Source organism: Oncorhynchus mykiss, chromosome 23 (genome assembly GCF_013265735.2).
Source record: "Oncorhynchus mykiss isolate Arlee chromosome 23, USDA_OmykA_1.1, whole genome shotgun sequence".
Taxonomy (NCBI): Eukaryota; Metazoa; Chordata; class Actinopteri; order Salmoniformes; family Salmonidae; genus Oncorhynchus; species Oncorhynchus mykiss.
Window position 1 is genome coordinate 50,680,445 of NC_048587.1, and position 22,273 is coordinate 50,702,717.

At 44.2% G+C, this 22,273-nt stretch overlaps 1 protein-coding gene across 4 annotated transcripts in view; it reads right to left on the bottom strand.

The window, feature by feature from the left end:
- LOC110502951 (protein tweety homolog 2-like) overlaps positions 1 to 22,273 on the bottom strand; it is a 151,203-nt gene that overhangs the window by 65,416 nt on the left and 63,514 nt on the right. For all 4 annotated transcript variants that reach the window (XR_005039240.1, XR_005039239.1, XM_036960751.1 and 1 more), the window contains exons 4-5: positions 7,933 to 8,153; positions 4,523 to 4,618 (exon numbers count right to left, since the gene is read on the bottom strand). Coding sequence is in view for 2 of the 4 variants with exons in the window: in XM_036960751.1 (XP_036816646.1) it covers positions 4,523 to 4,618; positions 7,933 to 8,153 (317 nt within the window). In the remaining 2 variants the exon portion in view is untranslated. The remainder of the gene's footprint in view (positions 1 to 4,522; positions 4,619 to 7,932; positions 8,154 to 22,273) is intronic.

The window sequence follows — 22,273 nt, forward strand, 5'->3', positions numbered from 1 at the left end:
TAACAGAACAGGGACAGAACAGTAACAGAAGTAACAGGGACAGAACAGTAACGGTACAGTAACAGAATAGTAACAGAGGTAACAGGGACAGAACAGTAAAAGAGCAGTAACAGGAACAGAACAGTAACAGGGACAGAGCAGTAACAGGGACAGAGCAGTAACAGGGACAGAGCAGTAACAGGGACAGAGCAGTAACAGGGACAGAACAGTAACAGGGACAGAACAGTAACAGGGACAGAGCAGTAACAGGGACATAACAGTAAAAGAGCAGTAACAGGGACAGAACAGTAACAGGGACAGAGAGAACAGTAACAGGGACAGAGCAAACAGTAACGGGGACAGAGGAGTAACAGGGACAGAGCAGTAACAGGGACAGAGCAGTAACAGGGACAGAGCAGTAACAGGGACAGAACAGTAACATGGACATAACAGTAACAAAACAGTTACGGGGCAGAACAGTAACATGGACACAACAGTAACAAAATAGTTACGGGGCAGAACAGTAACATGGACATAACAGTAACTGAACAGTAACAGACAGAACAGTAACATGGACATAACAGTAACTGAACAGTAACAGACAGAACAGTAACAGGGACAGAACAGTAACATGGACATAACAGTAACTGAACAGTAACAGGGACAGAACAGTAACAGGGACAGAACAATAACAGGGACAGAACAGTAACAGGGACAGAACAGTAACCGAGACAGAACAGTGACCAAGACAGAACAGTGACCAAGACAGAACAGTGACCGAGACAGAACAGTGACCGGGACAGAACAGTGACCGGGACAGAACAGTAGCAGGGACAGAACAGTAGCAGAACAGTAACAGGGACAGAACAGTAACAGAACAGTAACAGGGACAGAACATTAACAGAACAGTTACGGGGCAGAACAGTAACAGAACAGTAACAAGTAACAGAACAGTAACAGAACAGTAACAGAACAGTAACAGAACAGGGACAGAACAGGGACAGAACAGGGACAGAACAGGGACAGAACATTAACAGAACAGTTACGGGGCAGAACAGTAACAGAACAGTAACAAGTAACAGAACAGTAACAGAACAGTAACAGAACAGGGACAGAACAGGGACAGAACAGGGACAGAACAGGGACAGAACATTAACAGAACAGTAACGGGGCAGAACAGTAACAGGGACAGAACAGTAACTGAACAGTAACAGGGACAGAACATTAACAGGGCCAGAACAGTAACAGGGACAGAACAGTAAGAGGGACAGAACAGTAACAGGCAGAACAGTAACAGAAGTAACAGGGACAGAACAGTAACAGAACAGTAACAGGGACAGAACAGTAACAGGGACAGAACAGTAACAGGGAAAGAACAGTAACAGAACAGGGACAGCAAAGTAATAGAACAGGAACAGAACAGTAACAGTAGCAGAACAGTACAGGGACAGTAACAGAACAGGGACAGAACAGTAACAGAAGTAACAGGGACAGAACAGTAACAGTACAGTAACAGAATAGTAACAGAGGTAACAGGGACAGAACAGTAAAAGAGCAGTAACAGGGACAGAACAGTAAAAGAGCAGCAACAGGAACAGAACAGTAACAGGGACAGAACAGTAACAGAAGTAACAGGGACAGAACAGTAACAGGGACAGAACAGTAACAGGGAAAGAACAGTAACAGAAAAGGGACAGCAAAGTAATAGAACATGAACAGAACAGTAACAGGAACAGAACAGTAACAGTAGCAGAACAGTAACAGAACTGTACAGGGACAGTAACAGAACAGGGACAGAACAGTAACAGAAGTAACAGGGACAGAACAGTAACAGGAACAGAACAGTAACAGTAGCAGAACAGTAACAGAACTGTACAGTAACAGTAACAGAACAGGGACAGAACAGTAACAGAAGTAACAGGGACAGAACAGTAACAGTAACAGAGGTAACAGGGACAGAACAGTAAAAGAGCAGTAACAGAACAGTAACAGGGACAGAACAGTAACAGGGACAGAACAGTAAAAGAGCAGTAACAGAACAGTAACAGGGACAGAACAGTAACAGGGACAGAGCAGTAACAGGGACAGAGCAGTAACAGGGACAGAGCAGTAACAGGGACAGAACAGTAACAGGGACAGAGAGAGCAGTAACAGGGACAGAGAGAGCAGTAACAGGGACAGAACAGTAAAAGAGCAGTAACAGGGACAAAACAGTAACAGGGACAGAACAGTAACAGGGACAGAACAGTAACAGAACAGTAACAGGGACAGAACAGTAACAGGGACAGAGAGAGCAGTAACAGGGACAGAGCAGTAACAGGGACAGAGCAGTAACAGAACAGTAAAAGAGCAGTAACAGGGACAGAACAGTAACAGGGACAGAACAGTAACAGGGACAGAACAGTAACAGGGACAGAGCAGTAACAGGGACAGAGCAGTAACAGGGACAGAGCAGTAACAGAGCAGTAACAGGGACAGAGCAGTAACAGGGACAGAGCAGGGACAGAAGAGTAAAAGAGCAGTAACAGGGACAGAACAGTAACATGGACATAACAGTAACAAAACAGTTACGGGGCAGAACAGTAACATGGACACAACAGTAACAAAATAAGTACGGGACAGAACAGTAACAGGGACAGAACAGTAACAGGGACAGAACAGTAACAGGGACAGAGCAGTAACAGGGACAGAGCAGTAACAGGTACAGAGCAGTAACAGGGACAGAGCAGTAACAGGGACAGAACAGTAACAGGGACAGAACAGTAACAGAGACAGAACAGTAACAGGGACAGAGCAGTAACAGGGACAGAGCAGTAACAGGGACAGAGCAGTAACAGGGACAGAGCAGTAACAGGGACAGAACAGTAAAAGAGCAGTAACAGGGACAGAATAGTAACAGAACAGTAACAGGGACAGAACAGTAACAGGGACAGAACAGTAACAGGGACAGAGCAGTAACAGGGACAGAGCAGTAACAGGGACAGAGCAGTAACAGGGACAGAGCAGTAACAGGGACAGAGCAGTAACAGGGACAGAACAGTAAAAGAGCAGTAACAGGGACAGAACAGTAACATGGACATAACAGTAACAAAACAGTTACGGGGCAGAGCAGTAACATGGACACAACAGTAACAAAATAGTTACGGGGCAGAACAGTAACATGGACATAACAGTAACTGAACAGTAACACGGACAGAACAGTGACCGAGACAGAACAGTGACCGAGACAGAACAGTGACCGAGACAGAACAGTGACCGAGACAGAACAGTGACCGAGACAGAACAGTGACCGAGACAGAACAGTGACCGGGACAGAACAGTGACCGGGACAGAACAGTAGCAGGGACAGAACATTAACAGTAACAGGGACAGAACAGTAGCAGGGACAGAACATTAACAGAACAGAGACAGAACAGTAGCAGGGACAGAACATTAACAGAACAGGGACAGAACAGTAACAGGGACAGAACAGTAGCAGGGACAGAACAGTAGCAGGGACAGAACATTAACAGTAACAGAACATTAACAGTAACAGGGACAGAACAGTAACAGAACAGTAGCAGGGACAGAACAGTAACAGGGACAGAACAGTAACATGGACATAACAGTAACTGAACAGTAACAGACAGAACAGTAACAGGGACAGAACAGTGACCGAGACAGAACAGTGACCGAGACAGAACAGTGACCGAGACAGAACAGTGACCGAGACAGAACAGTGACCGAGACAGAACAGTGACCGGGACAGAACAGTAACAGAACAGTAACAGGGACAGAACAGTAGCAGGGACAGAACATTAACAGTAACAGGGACAGAACAGTAGCAGGGACAGAACATTAACAGAACAGGGACAGAACAGTAACAGAACAGTAACAGGGACAGAACAGTAACAGAACAGTAGCAGGGACAGAATAGTAACAGAACAGGGACAGAACAGTAACAGAACAGTAGCAGGGACAGAAAGGTAACAGAACAGGGAGAGAACAGTAACAGAACAGTAGCAGGGACAGAACATTAACAGAACAGGGACAGAACAGTAGCAGGGACAGAACATTAACAGTAACAGGGACAGAACAGTAGCAGGGACAGAACATTAACAGAACAGGGACAGAACATTAACAGAACAGTTGCAGGGACAGAACAGTAACAGAACAGTAGCAGGGACAGAATAGTAACAGAACAGGGACAGAACAGTAACAGAACAGTAGCAGGGACAGAACATTAACAGAACAGGGACAGAACAGTAACAGAACAGGGACAGAACAGTAACAAGGACAGAACAGTACAGGGACAGAACTGTAACAGAACAGTAACAAGGACAGAACAGTAACAGGGATATAAGAGTAACAGAACAGTAACAGGGACAGAACAGTAGCAGGGACAGAACATTAACAGAACAGGGACAGAACAGTAGCAGGGACAGAACATTAACAGAACAGGGACAGAACAGTAACAGAACAGTAGCAGGGACAGGACAGTAGCCAGAACAGGGACAGAACAGTAACAAGGACAGAACAGTAACAGGGGCGGTAGGCTACTCACGTTGTCAGCAGCCAGCGAGACTGTTTGGCTAGGCCCAGGCAAGCTGCCAGACAGATCACCAGATCTAGAATCAGTAGCAGCAGGTAGGTGAGCCACCTAGAGGACACAGAATAAATGACAGACAGACAGTCAGTGTAACAGATCTAGAATGAGTTACAGCAGGATCCTAGAGGACACAGAGGGAATGACAGACAGTCAGTCACTGTTCTCTTTTCTTCCTTGATTTACTCCTATGGGTTCACTCAATATGGCCGCAGGACCAACCGTCAGAGTATTTCTATTGTTACAGTAATGTGCAGAGGGAGCAGCCAACCACATTTCAACCCAAATGAGAGTCCGCTGGCTTGCCCATGTCCCTAGCTTAACACAACTGGCTGACACTTTACGCCAATAGGATGCATACCGTGTGTGCGTCTGTGTCAGTGTATGAATAGACATGGTGTAGGCTGTGTGTGTGCGTCTGTGTCAGTGTATGAATAGACATGATGTAGGCTGTGTGTGTGCTTGTTATCTTTACTTTTTGCTGACAATGTAAATCTGTGTGTAGGTGATTGAATGTGTGTGTGAGAAGAAGATGTAGCCTTAGTCAGTGTGTGTGTGTGTGTTCCGTGCCCTCTCCTGATGCCATCTGCTCCAGTCAGAACAGAAGCAGTGCTATCCAGTAGCTGTGGTCAATGGTCTCTGGCTGGGGCACAAATCCAGTCCAGATGGTTTACTAATGGATGAGCTCAAACCATATGCATGAATATGTAATGCTCTGAAAGCTATGACTACGTCCGTCCGTCCACCTCTCGCTCCCCCTCTCTCTCTCTATTCTATCCATCTCTCTGTCTCATATCTCCTCTACCCCCTCTCTCTCTCCTCTACTCAAATCAAATCAAATTTATTTATATAGCCCTTCGTACATCAGCTGATATCTCAGTGCTGTACAGAAACCCAGCCTAAAACCCCAAACAGCAAGCAATGCAGGTGTAGAAGCACCTCCCTCTCCTCTACCCCCCCCCCCTCTCTCTCTCTCTCCTCTACCCCCCCCCCCCCCTCTCTCTCTCTCTCCTCTACCTCCCCCTCCCTCTACCCCCCCCTCTCTCTCTCTCCTCTACCCTCCCCCCCCTCTAATCTCTGGGCAGCCAGAGGATAGTACAGTACATGTTCAGTAGGGGGCTGTAGGACCACGTGCCTGGTGCCTCCTGTGACCACTACTACTGTGTGTCTCTCAGCCAAATTAAAGTCAAGCTGAACACCATCACAGGCTGGACACCATCACAGGCTGAACAGCATCACAGGCTGGACACCATCACAGGCTGAACACCATCACAGGGAATTGGATACATGTATAACAACTCGCTCAATGTGGAGGCTCTCCGCTGAACTATGTTTTCATCTGAACTCAGTAAGGTTATAATAATGTTGTGTAAATGTTGTAAAAACAATCAGAACACGAGGAACACTGGATAAATACACTATATATACAAAAGTATTTGGACACCCTTTCAAATCAGTGGATTCGGCTATTTCAGCCACACCCATTGCTGACAGGTGTATAAAATCACAGCACACGGCCATGCAAAAAAAAAAAAAAAAAACTATCGGCCTATATCGAATCTTCCATTCCTCTCAAAAATGTTAGAAAAGACTGTTGCGCAGCAACTCACTGCCTTCCTGAAAACAAACAATGTATATGAAATGCTTCAGTCTGGTTTTAGACCCCATCATAGCACTGAGACTGCACTTGTGAAGGTGGTAAATTACATTTTAATGGCATCAGACCGAGGCTCTGGATCTGTCCTCGTGCTCCTAGACCTCAGTGCTGCTTTTGATACCATCGATCACCACATTCTTTTGGCGAGATTGGAAACCCAAATTGGTCTACACGGACAAGTTCTGGCCTGGTTTAGATCTTATCTGTCGGAAAGATATCAGTTTGTCTCTGAATGGTTTGTCCTCTGATAAATCAACTGTAAATTTCGGTGTTCCTCAAGGTTCCGTTTTAGGACCACTATTGTTTTCACTATATATTTTACCTCTTGGGGATGTTATTCGAAAACATAATGTTAACTTTCACTGCTATGCGGATGACACACAGCTGTACATTTCAATGAAACATGGTGAAGCCTCAAAATTGCCCTTGCTAGAAGCATGTGTTTCAGACATAAGGAAGTGGATGGCTGCAAACTTTCTACTTTTAAACTCGGACAAAACAGAGATGCTTGTTCTAGGTCCCAAGAAACAAAGAGATCTTCTGTTGAATCTGACAATTAATCTTAATGGTTGTACAGTCATCTCAAATAAAACTGTGAAGGACCTCGGCGTTACTCTGGACCCTGATCTCTCTTTTGAAGAACATATCAAGACCATTTCAAGGACAGCTTTTTTCCATCTACGTAACATTGCAAAAATCAGAAACTTTGTCCAAAAATGATGCAGAAAAATTAATCCATGCTTTTGTCACTTCTAGGTTAGACTACTGCAATGCTCTACTTTCCGGCTACCCGGATAAAGCACTAAATAAACTTCAGTTAGTGCTAAATACGGCTGCTAGAATCCTGACTAGAACCAAAAAATGTGATCATATTACTCCAGTGCTAGCCTCTCTACACTGGCTTCCTGTCAAAGCAAGGGCTGATTTCAAGGTTTTACTGCTAACCTACAAAGCATTACATGGGCTTGCTCCTACCTATCTCTCTGATTTGGTCCTGCCGTACATACCTACACGTACGCTACGGTCACAAGACGCAGGCCTCCTAATTGTCCCTGGAATTTCTAAGCAAACAGCTGGAGGCAGGGCTTTCTCCTATAGAGCGCAATTTTTATGGAACGGTCTGCCTACCCATGTCAGAGACGCAAACTCGGTCTCAACCTTTAAGTCTCTACTGAAGACTCATCTCTTCAGTGGGTCATATGATTGAGTGTAGTCTGGCCCAGGAGTGGGAGGGTGAACGGAAAGGCTCTGGCGCAACGAACCGCCCTTGCTGTCTCTGCCTGGCCGGTTCCCCTCTTTCCACTGGGATTCTCTGCCTCTAACCCTATTACAGGGGCTGAGTCACTGGCTTACTGGGGCTCTCTCATGCCGTCCCTGGAGGGGGTGCGTCACCTGAGTGGGTTGATTCACTGATGTGGTCATCCTGTCTGGGTTGACATGTAGTACTCTATGTATGTGGTCTGGTCTGGTTATCTATACATGTAGTACTCTATGTATGTGGTCTGGTTATCTATACCTGTAGTACTCTATGTATGTGGTCTGGTCTGGTTATCTATACCTGTAGTACTCTATGTATGTGGTCTGGTTATCTATACATGTAGTTCTCTATGTATGTGGTCTGGTTATCTATACATGTAGTACTCTATGTATGTGGTCTGATCTGGTTATCTTTACATGTAGTACTCTACGTATGTGATCTGGTTATCTATACCTGTAGTACTCTATGTATGTGGTCTGGTCTGCGATAGCGGCCAAATCTACTTTAGCCATGTCCCAGTCAGGCAGGCCCAACAGCTGTTTGATGACGTTGTCAGCCATCTGCTGCATGAAGCGTAGGGTCTGTACGTAGTCTCCCCGCGTAGCGAAGATCTCATCCAGCCTCGCCAGGTGCTGCTTCAGACCACTCTCCATGCTACCCATGGTGCCCGTCACCTGGAGGAGGAGGAGGAGGAGAGATGGAGAGGAGGAAAGGGGGAGAGGAGAAGGGGATAGGAGAAGAGGGGGAGAGGAGGAAGAGAAGAGGGGGAGAGGAGGAAGAGGAGAAGAGGAGGAAGAGAGGCAGTGGAAAGGGGGAGAGGAGGAAGAGAGGGAGAGGAGAAGAGGGGGAGAGGAGGAAGAGAGGCAGAGGAAAGGGGGAGAGGAGGAAGAGAGGCAGAGGAAAGGGGGAGAGGAGGAAGAGAGGGAAAGGGGGAGAGGAGAAGAGTAGGAGAGGAAGAGAGGTGTCAGTACACACAGAATACTCAGTTCATTTACATATGATTAGCAAGAGTTAAGTTCTGTCCCAAATGACACCCTATTCTCTATTTAGTGCACAAATTTTTACCAGGACCCATTGGGGATTTATGTGAATATTACAGGGCAGGCTTGACAATGAAGGAGTTTTAGAGGTTTAATACACTATGGAAGTGACACAGCATTTTCCAGGAAGTAGCCTTGTAGGTTTGTAACTTTTATAGGCTTTTTGAATCGCCTTCAATGGGCAAAAACTTTGCACAATGGTCTTCAGCGCAAAGAAAATCTTAAAATGCTGTAAAAGTATCTTAAAACAATGGCGTTTTCATGTTATGATATAATCGTCAGGCCCATTGAAAAGATTGGGGGTCAGGACCCGGAAGTATGATGCAGGACGTCACCTGCACAGCATATTCAGGAGATGTTGGTTCTATAGGGATAACTTTATTCTGTTACTTTGGGGTCACCATGGTGGTTTGTAAAACAATATTTCCCAGCTAATTCTAGGCTAATGTGGAAATAGACTTCACACAGTTTACTACATACTTAAACGGCGTAATCATACTGCTGCAAATGAGGTGTAGCAACCAGGGCAGAACCCTCCTTGAAACACACATAAACAACCAAGAGAATTATAAACTTCCTGCTACTCACAATTTCTGTAACACTTTTATTTACACCAAATTGGCCAAACACACATAAGATTAAAGGGGTACGAAGACTGCATCCAAAATGGCACCCTATTTCCTATATAGTCCACTATTTCTGACTATTTATGTAAAAGTAGCACACATCTGGTGCCAGTTGGGATGTGGAGCATGATTACACTACCACTTCACTCCCCACTTAATTACAACATGCTTCCAGGGTTGTTGACTGGGAAAGGTTTTTCAGAGACAGCAACATCCTGGTATTTGATAATTAAAAAGGGCAATAAATGCTTCCATTCAGCCCTAGGTACTTGGCATTCAGTGGGAGTACCAACCACTCATATTGCTTGTGTTTGTGGAGGAGTGGACAGCGCTGTGGTTTAGTTCTGGGGGGCTGCTGGGTGGACGTAATGAGGTAGTTTGGTATTCACTGTGTGTGGAGTCCTCACTCACTACTGCCTTTGGCTATGGGGGGTAGAGAGAAAGAACGAGAGGAATTAAGAAATTAAGGGAATTAAGAATGAGGGAGAGACAAAGGGAGAGAGAGACAGAAATAAATAGAGTGTGAGAGTAAAAGAAGGAAAGAAAGTAAGAGAAGGAAAAAGGAGGGAAAGATAGAAGGAAAGAAAGAAGGAAAAGAAAGTGAAAGAAGGAAAAGAAAGTTAAAGAAAGAGAGGAAGAAAGTGAGAGAAAGTGAGAGAAAGAAAGAGAGAAAGTGAGAGAAAATGAGAGAAAGAAAGTGAGAAAGAAAGTGAGAGCACGAGATAAAAATTAAAGCAAAAGAGAAGAGGACCCACTGGAAGTAGATAAAGCTGGTCAGAAGGTTGGTTCAGGGAGTTAAGGTGACATTGGCAGATACAGCACAAATACATTATGCTACACCGATCAGGACAGTACCATGAGGCCTACTGCTACACCGATCAGGACAGTACCATGAGGCCTACTGCTACACCGATCAGGACAGTACCATGAGGCCTACTGCTACACCGATCAGGACAGTACCATGAGGCCTACTGCTACACCGATCAGGACAGTACCATGAGGCCTACTGCTACACCGATCAGGACAGTACCATGAGGCCTGCTGCTACACTGATCAGGACAGTACCATGAGGCCTACTGCTACACCGATCAGGACAGTACCATGAGGCCTACTGCTACACCGATCAGGACAGTACCATGAGGCCTACTGCTACACCGATCAGGACAGTACCATGAGGCCTGCTGCTACACTGATCAGGACAGTACCATGAGGCCTACTGCTACACTGATCAGGACAGTACCATGAGGCCTACAGCAGACTGATCAGGACAGCACCATGAGGCCTACTGTAGACTGATCAGGACAGTACCATGAGGCCTACTGCTACACCGATCAGGACAGTACCATGAGGCCTACTGCTACACCGATCAGGACAGTACCATGAGGCCTACTGCTACACCGATCAGGACAGTACCATGAGGCCTACTGCTACACCGATCAGGACAGTACCATGAGGCCTACAGCAGACTGATCAGGACAGCACCATGAGGCCTACTGTAGACTGATCAGGACAGTACCATGAGGCCTACTGCTACACCGATCAGGACAGTACCATGAAGCCTACTGCTACACCGATCAGGACAGTACCATGAGGCCTACTGCTACACCGATCAGGACAGTACCATGAGGCCTACTGCTACACCGATCAGGACAGTACCATGAGGCCTACTGCTACACCGATCAGGACAGTACCATGAGGCCTACTGCTAATCTGATCAGGACAGTACCATGAGGCCTACTGCTACACCGATCAGGACAGTACCATGAGGCCTACTGCTACACCGATCAGGACAGTACCATGAGGCCTACTGCTACACCGATCAGGACAGTACCATGAGGCCTACTGCTACACCGATCAGGACAGTACCATGAGGCCTACTGCTACACTGATCAGGACAGCACCATGAGGCCTACTGCTACACCGATCAGGACAGTACCATGAGGCCTACTGCTACACCGATCAGGACAGTACCATGAGGCCTACTGCTACACCGATCAGGACAGTACCATGAGGCCTACTGTAGACCGATCAGGATAGTACCAAGAGGCCTACTGCTACACCAATCAGGACAGTACCTTGAGGCCTACTGTAGACCGATCAGGACAGTACCATGAGGCCTCCTGCTACACCGATCAGGACAGTACCATGAGGCCTACTGTAGACCGATCAGGACAGTACCAAGAGGCCTACTGCTACACCAATCAGGACAGTACCATGAGGCCTACTGCTACACCGATCAGGACAGTACCATGAGGCCTACTGCTACACCGATCAGGACAGTACCATGAGGCCTACTGCTACACCGATCAGGACAGTACCATGAGGCCTACAGCAGACTGATCCGGACAGCACCATGAGGCCTACTGCTACACCGATCAGGACAGTACCATGAGGCCTACTGCTACACTGATCAGAACAGTACCATGAGGCCTACTGCTACACTGATCAGGACAGTACCATGAGGCCTGCTGCTACAATGATCAGGACAGTACCACGAGGCCTACTGTAGACTGATCAGGACAGTACCATGAGGCCTACTGCTACACTGATCAGGACAGTACCATGAGGCCTACTGTAGACTGATCAGGACAGTACCATGAGGCCTACTGCTACACTGATCAGGACAGCACCATGAGGCCTACTGCTACACTGATCAGGACAGTACCATGAGGCCTACTGCTACACTGATCAAGACAGTACCATGAGGCCTACTGCTACACTGATCAGGACAGTACCATGAGGCCTACTGCTACACTGATCAGAACAGTACCATGAGGCCTACTGCTACACTGATCAGGACAGTACCATGAGGCCTACTGCTACACTGATCAGGACAGTACCATGAGGCCTACTGTAGACTGATCAGGACAGTACCATGAGGCCTACTGCTACACTGATCAGGACAGCACCATGAGGCCTACTGCTACACTGATCAGGACAGTACCATGAGGCCTACTGCTACACTGATCAGGACAGTACCATGAGGCCTACTGCTACACTGATCAGGACAGTACCATGAAGCCTACTGTACACTGATTCGGACAGTACCAGTCACCTGTAATAGACAGCACACCTGGCTGGCTTCCTGCCCTACACAAACATAGGACTTGTCCCAAATGGCATCCTTTTCCCTATTTAGTGCACCCTATTCCCTATTTAGTGCACTTTTTTTTGACCAGGGCTCATAGGGCTAGAGAAAATGGTGCCAATTGGGAGGCAGACCGAAAGATACAGTTTAGTAAATACATGCCTCTGGTGTGCTACTGTTATCTGATCCACTACCTAATTTCCACAGTTTTATTTCAACTCCTCAAACTCAGGAGATGAAATCATTGCTGGGAAACCATGTATCTAAGCCGCTGTGGGACTGCACAGGAATCTTATCTTAGCCTAGGGAGTCACTGGATCCGGTTGGTTGCCTCTATCGATTCGGTCTGATCCTCATCGTCGCGTTGCTTGATACTGTGCTATTGGGATGCAGCCTATGTCTCTGAGCCTGATGGACAGTGTATTGAATTCATCCAATCACTTATACAGTTTCTCTCAATAAACAATTTGCCACAGAATATTGGGTGTCATGGCAATTTCACAGAAAGGCATCCCTTTGACTAAGAACAAGTATGAATACATCATAGGACTTGAGACAATTGGTCAGTCAGTCACAGTCACATTCCTTAAAAATGCAGTACGGGATCTTAAGAACAACAAATTCGTAACATATTTTACGAATTGGATTGGTAACATACTGTAGAATATGAATTGCAAAAAAAAGTAATAATAATAATAATAATATTATTTTTGCAGGACGTAACATATAATACGAAATTGATAACAATTGGATGATGAACTAAGCATAAAACGGAGACCTGCTTTGGCTCGTGAGCACCACTTTCAAAACTACTGGCAGAAGTTATACAAAATCTCTGGAGTATCACTTTAATCACTGTACTATGCCGGTATTATTATATTTCAGCTTGAGATCTAGTTTGAGATACAAGATGCATAAATCTTCTTCGCCTGTGTCATGAAGTTGCCCTGTTGGCAAGGTTACTGACCCCCCCCATAAATACCTGCCCCCCTTTTTCTCTCCACTCTACAGAATGGACTCTTGGGCAGCCCTTTTGTTAACATAGAGAGAGTATTGTAACATCAAAAGGTTGAGGAAAATAACAATCTTTAGGTAATCCAACCAGTTGAAAGTATCTGTTGGTACTTAAAGAATATGATGTCAGATCAGTTGTCATCTGAGACATTATTACTGATGATAAGACGACAAACTTTATCTTGGAAAGTCTACACATTGTAGTTATCAAATTCATATGGAATTGTTGTGCAATTGGGGGAGAAGGCAATTGTTGTGCAATTGTTTAAATATGAAACTATATCATTTTAGCTTCTAAATGAGAAAATTGTTTTCATAAGTGAACTATGCTCACTCAGTGAACCTAAGTGAACAGGCATTGGTTGTGAAATATGAAGCAGGCCCTTCTCTCCCCCACTACAAAAGCCCATTGACAAAAGTCAACCTCTTGTGTTCCCGATGATGTGAGGACTGCTGATCATACATTTAAAAGGGCTAATATCAACTACAGAACTAAACCAACCTCATCGTGAGCTCTGGTTGCGAATGGTTGAATGACTACAACCTAACGAAATTAACATTGTGTTCCCGATGACATGAGGACTGATATCCATACGCTTAAGGGGGCGAATTTCAACGTGGAGGTGATGATCTGTGTGATTGTTTAGGTATTTAGTAAATAAATAAACAAAATGTTGTATTGATGATTCAACTTGTTAGCATGAGTTTGTGAAGATAACCAAGAATTTTACGACGTTCAGATGAGACTGAATAAGGTGACGATTGCTAATTGACTGCTATTGATATAAAAGATTACCAGGTCTTTAAGAGTTTATTCAGAAGACAACAGCTCTATAAACATTATTCCGTGGTGCCCCGACTTCCTAGTTAATTACATGTACATGATTAGTCTAATCAGGCAATATTAATTAGAGAATTATTTGATAAAATAGCATGTCATATATCACTTAATCCATAGCAAAGACACAACACTCAAACTATTTGACTCAGCTCAATGGCGAGGAGGAAAGGAGGGTCCTTCAATTACATTTGAATGGATGAGCTCAGAATGGATGAGGTCAGGCGTGAATTGAAACATGGCTCTAAAGTGCTGTAGCCGTTCTGTCTCCCAAAGATGGATTCCTTCTCCGCTGGTTAATTTTGGGTAATAAAATCTTGAAAAACATCTTCATGAATATATTCCACTTTTTTTTACCAGTTCAATGTGAGGGTAACCACAGCTGATGTTTTACACCCCAAAATATATATTTTGTCCTGAAAGAAGGGTTAAGAGACATTTTGGTTTGTTGGGTTCGGAGGAAAAGAGAACATGAAAGTGACAGAATATACTGTATGCCATTGAGAAGATGATTGACAGACATAGAAAGGTGGTTAGGAGAGTAATGCACAGAATGGTTGTCTACGATGGGAAACAATTTGTAGGCATTTGAAGGTCTGAATTCCACAAACAGTCCAGATGGCATAAGACAGTGGTTCCCAAACTTTTTATAGTCCCTTACCCCTTCAAATATTCAATCTCCAGCTGTGTACCCCCTCCAGCACCAGGGTCAGCGCACTCTCAAATGTTGTTTTTGCCATCATTGTAAGCCTGCCACACATACATTTATTTAACACAAAAATGAGTATGAGTTTTTGTCACAACCCGGCTCGTGGGAAGTGACAAAGAGCTCTTATAGGACAAGGGCACAAATAATAATATAAAAATAATCAATAATTTTACTCTGTATTTAACCATCTTACATATAAAACCTTATTTGTTCATCGAAAATTGTGAATAACTCACCACAGGTTAATGAGAAGGGTGTGCTTGAAAGGATGCACATAACTCTGCAATGTTGGGTTGTATTGGGTTGCAGAGGGTCTCAGTCTCAGTCTCAGTCTTAAATCCTTTTCCACACACAGTCTGTGCCTGTATTTAGTTTTCATGCTGATGAGGACCGAGAATCCACTCTCACATAGGTACGTGGTTGCAAAGGGCATCAGTGTCTTAAAAACGCAATTTTCCAAGGCAGTATACTCTGAGCGCAATCCAGAAATCTGGCAGTGGCTTCTGATTAAATTCAATTTTCACAGAACCACTTGTTGCAATTTCGATGAAGCTCTCTGGTTCAGATATCAGTAAGTGGACTGGAGGCAGGGCATGAAAGGGATAATGAATCCAGTTGTTTGTGTCATCTGCTTCGGGAAAGTACCTGCGTAATTCCGCACCCAACTCACTCAGGTGCCTCGCAATTTCACATTTGACATTGTCCGTAAACTTGAGTTCTTTGCACACAAAATGATTACAATGATGGAAAGACCTGTGTGTTGACCTTGTCCTTGTTAATGCAGACAGAGAAGAGCTCCAACTTCTTAATCATAGCCTCAAATTTGTCCCACACATTGAATATAGTTGCAGAGAGTCACTGTAATCCTAGACTCAGGTCATTCAGGAGAGAAAAAACATCACCCAGGCAGTCAGACAAGTGAAAATTATGGTCAGTAAATAAAACTTTAAGCTTGTCTCTCAATTTAAAAAAATGTGTCAATACTTTGACCCTTGATAAACAGCACACTTCACTATGTTATCGCTGCCCATATCATTGCAGTGCAGAAAATACACGAGAGTTCACAGGCCTTGAAAAATGTCTTTCAAGCTGTCGGGCATTCCCTTGGCAGCAAGAGCCTCTCGTGGATGCTACAGTGTACCCAAGTGGTGTCGGGAGCAATTGCTTACACGTGTTTTATCCCTCCATTATGTCTCCCTGTTTGCGCCATCAGTACAGATACCAACACATCTTGACCACCAAAGTCCAATTGATGTCACAAAGCAGTTCAGTACTTTAAGAATATCCTCTCCTGTTGTCCTGGTTTCCAGTGGTTTGCAGAAGAGGATGTCTTCCTTAATTGAGCTTCCCCCCATAAACGTAACGGGCATATACCAGGAGCTGTGCCAGGCCCGCCACATCTGTTGACACATCCAGCTGTAAGGCATATACAGTGCCTTGCGAAAGTGTTCGGCCCCCTTGAACTTTGCGACCTTTTGCCACATTTCAGGCTTCAAACATAAAGATATAAAACTGTATTTTTTTGTGAAGAATCAACAAGTGGGACACAATCATGAAGTGGAACGACATTTATTGGATATTTCAAACTTTTTTAACAAATCAAAAACTGAAAAATTGGGCGTGCAAAATTATTCAGCCCCTTTACTTTCAGTGCAGCAAACTCTCTCCAGAAGTTCAGTGAGGATCTCTGAATGATCCAATGTTGACCTAAATGACTAATGATGATAAATACAATCCACCTGTGTGTAATCAAGTCTCCGTATAAATGCACCTGCACTGTGATAGTCTCAGAGGTCCGTTAAAAGCGCAGAGAGCATCATGAAGAACAAGGAACACACCAGGCAGGTCCGAGATACTGTTGTGAAGAAGTTTAAAGCCGGATTTGGATACAAAAAGATTTCCCAAGCTTTAAACATCCCAAGGAGCACTGTGCAAGTGATAATATTGAAATGGAAGGAGTATCAGACCACTGCAAATCTACCAAGACCTGGCCGTCCCTCTAAACTTTCAGCTCATACAAGGAGAAGACTGATCAGAGATGCAGCCAAGAGGCCCATGATCACTCTGGATGAACTGCAGAGATCTACAGCTGAGGTGGGAGACTCTGTCCATAGGACAACAATCAGTCGTATATTGCACAAATCTGGCCTTTATGGAAGAATGGCAAGAAGAAAGCCATTTCTTAAAGATATCCATAAAAAGTGTTGTTTAAAGTTTGCCACAAGCCACCTGGGAGACACACCAAACATGTGGAAGAAGGTGCTCTGGTCAGATGAAACCAAAATTGAACTTTTTGGCAACAATGCAAAACGTTATGTTTGGCGTAAAAGCAACACAGCACATCACCCTGAACACACCATCCCCACTGTCAAACATGGTGGTGGCAGCATCATGGTTTGGGCCTGCTTTTCTTCAGCAGGGACAGGGAATCAAATCAAATCAAATTTATTTATATAGCCCTTCGTACATCAGCTGATATCTCAAAGTGCTGTACAGAAACCCAGCCTAAAACCCCAAACAGCAAGCAATGCAGGTGTAGAAGCACGGGAAGATGGTTAAAATTGATGGGAAGATGGATGGAGCCAAATACAGGACCATTCTGGAAGAAAACCTGATGGAGTCTGCAAAAGACCTGAGACTGGGACGGAGATTTGTCTTCCAATAAGACAATGATCCAAAACATAAAGCAAAATCTACAATGGAATGGTTCAAAAATAAACATATCATATTCTAACATATGTTAGAATGGCCAAGTCAAAGTCCAGACCTGAATCCAATCGAGAATCTGTGGAAAGAACTGAAAACTGCTGTTCACAAATGCTCTCCATCCAACCTCACTGAGCTCGAGCTGTTTTGCAAGGAGGAATGGGAAAAAATGTCAGTCTCTCGATGTGCAAAACTGATAGAGACATACCCCAAGCGACTTACAGCTGTAATCGCAGCAAAAGGTGGCGCTACAAAGTATTAACTTAAGGGCTGAATAATTTTGCACGCCCAATTTTTCAGTTTTTGATTTGTTAAAAAAGTTTTAAATATCCAATAAATGTCGTTCCACTTCATGACTGTGTCCCACTTGTTGTTGATTCTTCACAAAAAAATACAGTTTTATATCTTTATGTTTGAAGCCTGAAATGTGGCAAAAGGTCGCAAAGTTCAAGGGGGCCGAATACTTTCGCAAGGCACTGTAATTTACTGGCTTGTATGTAAAGCAGTAATTGTTTCAAAACATCTCCTGTCATGTCACTTATGCGTCGAGAAACAGTGTTGTTTGATGAAGACATTGTCTGTATAATAATTGTTTGGCCTTCTCCCCCAACATTGTCCCAGCCATATCCGTGACAGCAGGAAGATTTACAACATACAATGTATGTTGCTTGCCTGTCCTAGCCACTCAGAGGCTCACCATATAAGAGGCCCCCCTTCTAGCCCCTTCTTATTAATGGTATATGTTGCTTTTATACATGTCTTACTACTCAAAAGTCGACTTAATTCTCGCTCAAAAAACTCCTGTGGTGTATTTTTCAAATGGCCATGTTTTGTTTCTAAATGTCTGCGCAAGAGTGAAGGTTTAATTGAGTTGTGAGATAGTACTTTTGCAAATATAACACACTGTGGCTGAGGAAAGGCATTACTCTCAATATAAGTGAACCCCAAATGAATGTAGTTCTCATCAGACTTGCGCCTCTTTGATGTTCCAACGTCCCTGTCCATTGTTCGGTGTTTTCCCAGGTAAGGGAATGACCAGCAGTTACTTTTGGTTAGTGGAATTCCCGGGAGAGATTTACGGTTAATGTGATTGGATGTTAATTACTTGACTAGGCTACCTGTATTTTACATTTTGTTGTTATTTCGCTGAACACTAGATGGTTTAACTTGATTTTTGTCAGTTAATTGAGGCTACTCAAGCGAGAAAACAACCTCACACAACTGTATAGCCCTGTTGGAAAATATAAATGTACTGTTTGAAAATGGGAAGAATAAAACTTTTTTTTAAAATTGAAGTTTTTAATGTGTATCATGTATCACATTTTTATTTGGCGCACCCCAGTTTGGGAATACCTGGCATAAGATATTGAAAGGGAGTGGAGGAGAGGAAGGAAAGAGAAAGTGGCTTAGCAAAAATAAGCAACATTTTGCCTGATGCTAGCAGCTTCACTTCACTGAAAACACACTGCAACTCCCATGTCTGAACAGGGAAGTCACTGTTGAAGTCCTATTACATGCCCCAGGACTACCTGACATGATGACTCCTTGCTGTCCCCAGTCCACCTGACTGTGCTGCTGCTCCAGTTTCAACTGTTCTGCCTTATTATTATTCGACCATGCTGGTCATTTATGAACATTTGAACATCTTGACCATGTTCTGTTATAATCTCCACCCGGCACAGCCAGAAGAGGACTGGCCACCCCACATAGCCTGGTTCCTCTCTAGGTTTCTTCCTAGGTTTTGGCCTTTCTAGGGAGTTTTTCCTAGCCACCGTGCTTCTACACCTGCATTGCTTGCTGTTTGGGGTTTTAGGCTGGGTTTCTGTACAGCACTTTGAGATATCAGCTGATGTACGAAGGGCTATATAAATAAATTAGATTTTATTTGATTTGATTACATCTGTGTTCTTACTCCTCCAAGTCTAGTGCTCTTACTCCTCCAAGTCTAACACAACAACTATGCACTTGCATATCCAGACCTTTACCCTAAAACGTAACCACTTCATATCACTGTACCTTAAGATAACCCTTAACCTTACTATTTGATCTGCAGATACTGTAGGGTAGAATATCTACTTCTTAAGGTCTCTGATGCTTTATAGTACCATCCTGATGTTTGTGCAGAACAGCATGGGTAAGGATGCCAAGGCTGTAGCAGCCAGTGGGGATGCCCTCCTGAAATCCCTTGTCTGGGACAGGAGCCAAACCTAGGAGTCTATAGGCCCAGATCCAGACCCAGGCCCATGTCCAGCTCTCAGTCAACAGCTCTCAGTCAGTCACCAGCCATCCCACACAAATTCTGCATCCAAAATGGCACCCTATTCCCTACATAGTGCACTACTTTTGAGCAAAGCCCTATGGTGCAGTATTATTTGTGCACTATTTAGCGACTAGGGTGCCATTTGGGACGCACAGAGACCTCCAACCAGGCAGTTTATCACTGGCTTGTCAGCTCCATCCCAAACAAAACCCTTCTTCCTTCCCCTCAACAATTATCAAACATTCTCTCTCCAAGAGCTTGATACTTTGAACATGATTGCTTACGTTGTAAATTGTTCAAGTAAATCCTTCTTTCATCACATAGAGTCAAATAACTAATCTTTCAACTCTATCGTTTCTAGACAAAGCCTATTACGATGAGAGCGTGTTTGGTTGAGGGAAATATGGTTACAGTTATGTCACTGGTAAGGTCCCAACCAGGGCTAGATAGAACCTTTCTCTCTGACTGACCCACACAGGCAGAGCTCTGATAGCCTTGTCCCACATTTGTTTGTGCTGTCTTTCCAACTCATATGGTAATTGGCAGGAGTTGGCAAGACAACACAAACAGATATGGGACCAGGCTGGAGCTCTGACTGTTGGCTGCCAAAACCTCTCTTCATTCACCATCTCCTTCCTCCAAGACTCAGCAAAGAAGAAAACTATTTATTTATAGAATGTCTGCGGAGTTCATATGGGATATCAGTTAGAGATTATACAAGCATTCCAAATTCCCATAATTCCCTTTACGGTATGAAGAGTAGACTGTTTTTCTGTCTTCTCCTCCTGAAGCGAATGTCTTCTAACTGTGTGTCTGATTGTTAATTCAGATTCCCAGTCAGGGTTGTCAGCATGGGGGGCAGACAGCTACACGACCATATGGTCCAGAACTAATGAACTAACTCAAACAACCTGGGAAAAGTGATGGTGACTGACTGTGGGGTAAAAAAGCAGCCATTGACTGTAACTATGAAGTCAACTTCCATTGATGGTGACTATTAAGTGTTTCCAAATCTGTCCCTCAAACCATCATGGCCACCTAATCATCCCCAGCTTTCAATTGGCTCAATCTTCCCCTTCCTTTCCCCTGTAACTATTCCACAGAACGTTACCGTAAATAAGAATGTTCTCAGTCAACTTACCTGATAAAATAAGGGTCAAAAATAGAAGAAAAAACAATTAATTTCCATCACCTCCTAGTTTAAGATATCTGCTCCACTTCTGAGGAATGTGGAGAGGCAGAGGAGGAGTGGGCAGAAGTCAAAGCAGCCATTGTTATCAGAAAGAGGACTAACACCGAAGCAGCCCATCAGGACACCCGGCCATTTGTCCTCATCAAAGGTCTTTGTTTGCTGGGTTCACGGATGATTGTGGGGACCTAACATCCCCAAAAGTCCCCACAAGGATAGTGAACAAAGGAAAATTCTTCCTCATGGTGACATTTACAACATAGGTTTAGTGTTACAATTAGGTTTAGGATTTGAATTAGGGAAAGGGGGTAGTGGTTAGGTTCAGGAGTTAGGGCAAATAGGATTTGGAATGAACAAAACATGTGTGGGTGGTTGTGTGTGTGTGTTGTAGATTGTGTGTGTGTGTTGTAGATTGTGTGTGTGTGTGTTGTAGATTGTGTGTGTGTGTTGTAGATTGTATGTGTGTGTGTGTGTGTGTTGTAGATTGTGTGTGTGTGTGTGTGTGTGTTGTAGATTGTGTGTGTGTGTGTGTTGTAGATTGTGTGTGTGTGTGTGTTGTAGATTGTGTGTGTGTGTGTTGTAGATTGTGTGTGTGTGTGTGTGTGTGTGTTGTACATTGTGTGTGTGTGTGTGTGTTGTAGATTGTGTGTGTGTGTGTGTTGTAGATTGTGTGTGTGTGTGTGTGTGTTGTAGATTGTGTGTGTGTGTGTGTGTTGTAGATTGTGTGTGTGTGTGTGTGTTGTAGATTGTGTGTGTGTGTGTGTGTGTGTTGTAGATTGTGTGTGTGTGTGTGTGTGTGTTGTAGATTGTGTGTGTGTGTGTGTGTGTGTTGTAGATCGTGTGTGTGTGTGTGTGTGTGTGTTGTAGATCGTGTGTGTGTGTGTGTGTGTGTGTGTTGTAGATTGTGTGTGTGTGTGTGTGTGTTGTAGATCGTGTGTGTGTGTGTGTGTGTTGTAGATTGTGTGTGTGTGTGTGTGTGTGTGTGTTGTAGATTGTGTGTGTGTGTGTGTGTGTTGTAGATTGTGTGTGTGTGTGTGTGTGTGTGTTGTACATTGTGTGTGTGTGTGTGTGTTGTAGATTGTGTGTGTGTGTGTTGTAGATTGTGTGTGTGTGTGTTGTAGATTGTGTGTGTGTGTGTGTGTTGTAGATTGTGTGTGTGTGTGTTGTCGATTGTGTGTGTGTGTGTGTGTGTTGTAGATTGTGTGTGTGTGTGTGTGTTGTAGATTGTGTGTGTGTGTGTTGTAGATTGTGTGTGTGTGTGTTGTAGATTGTGTGTGTGTGTGTGTTGTAGATTGTGTGTGTGTGTGTGTGTTGTAGATTGTGT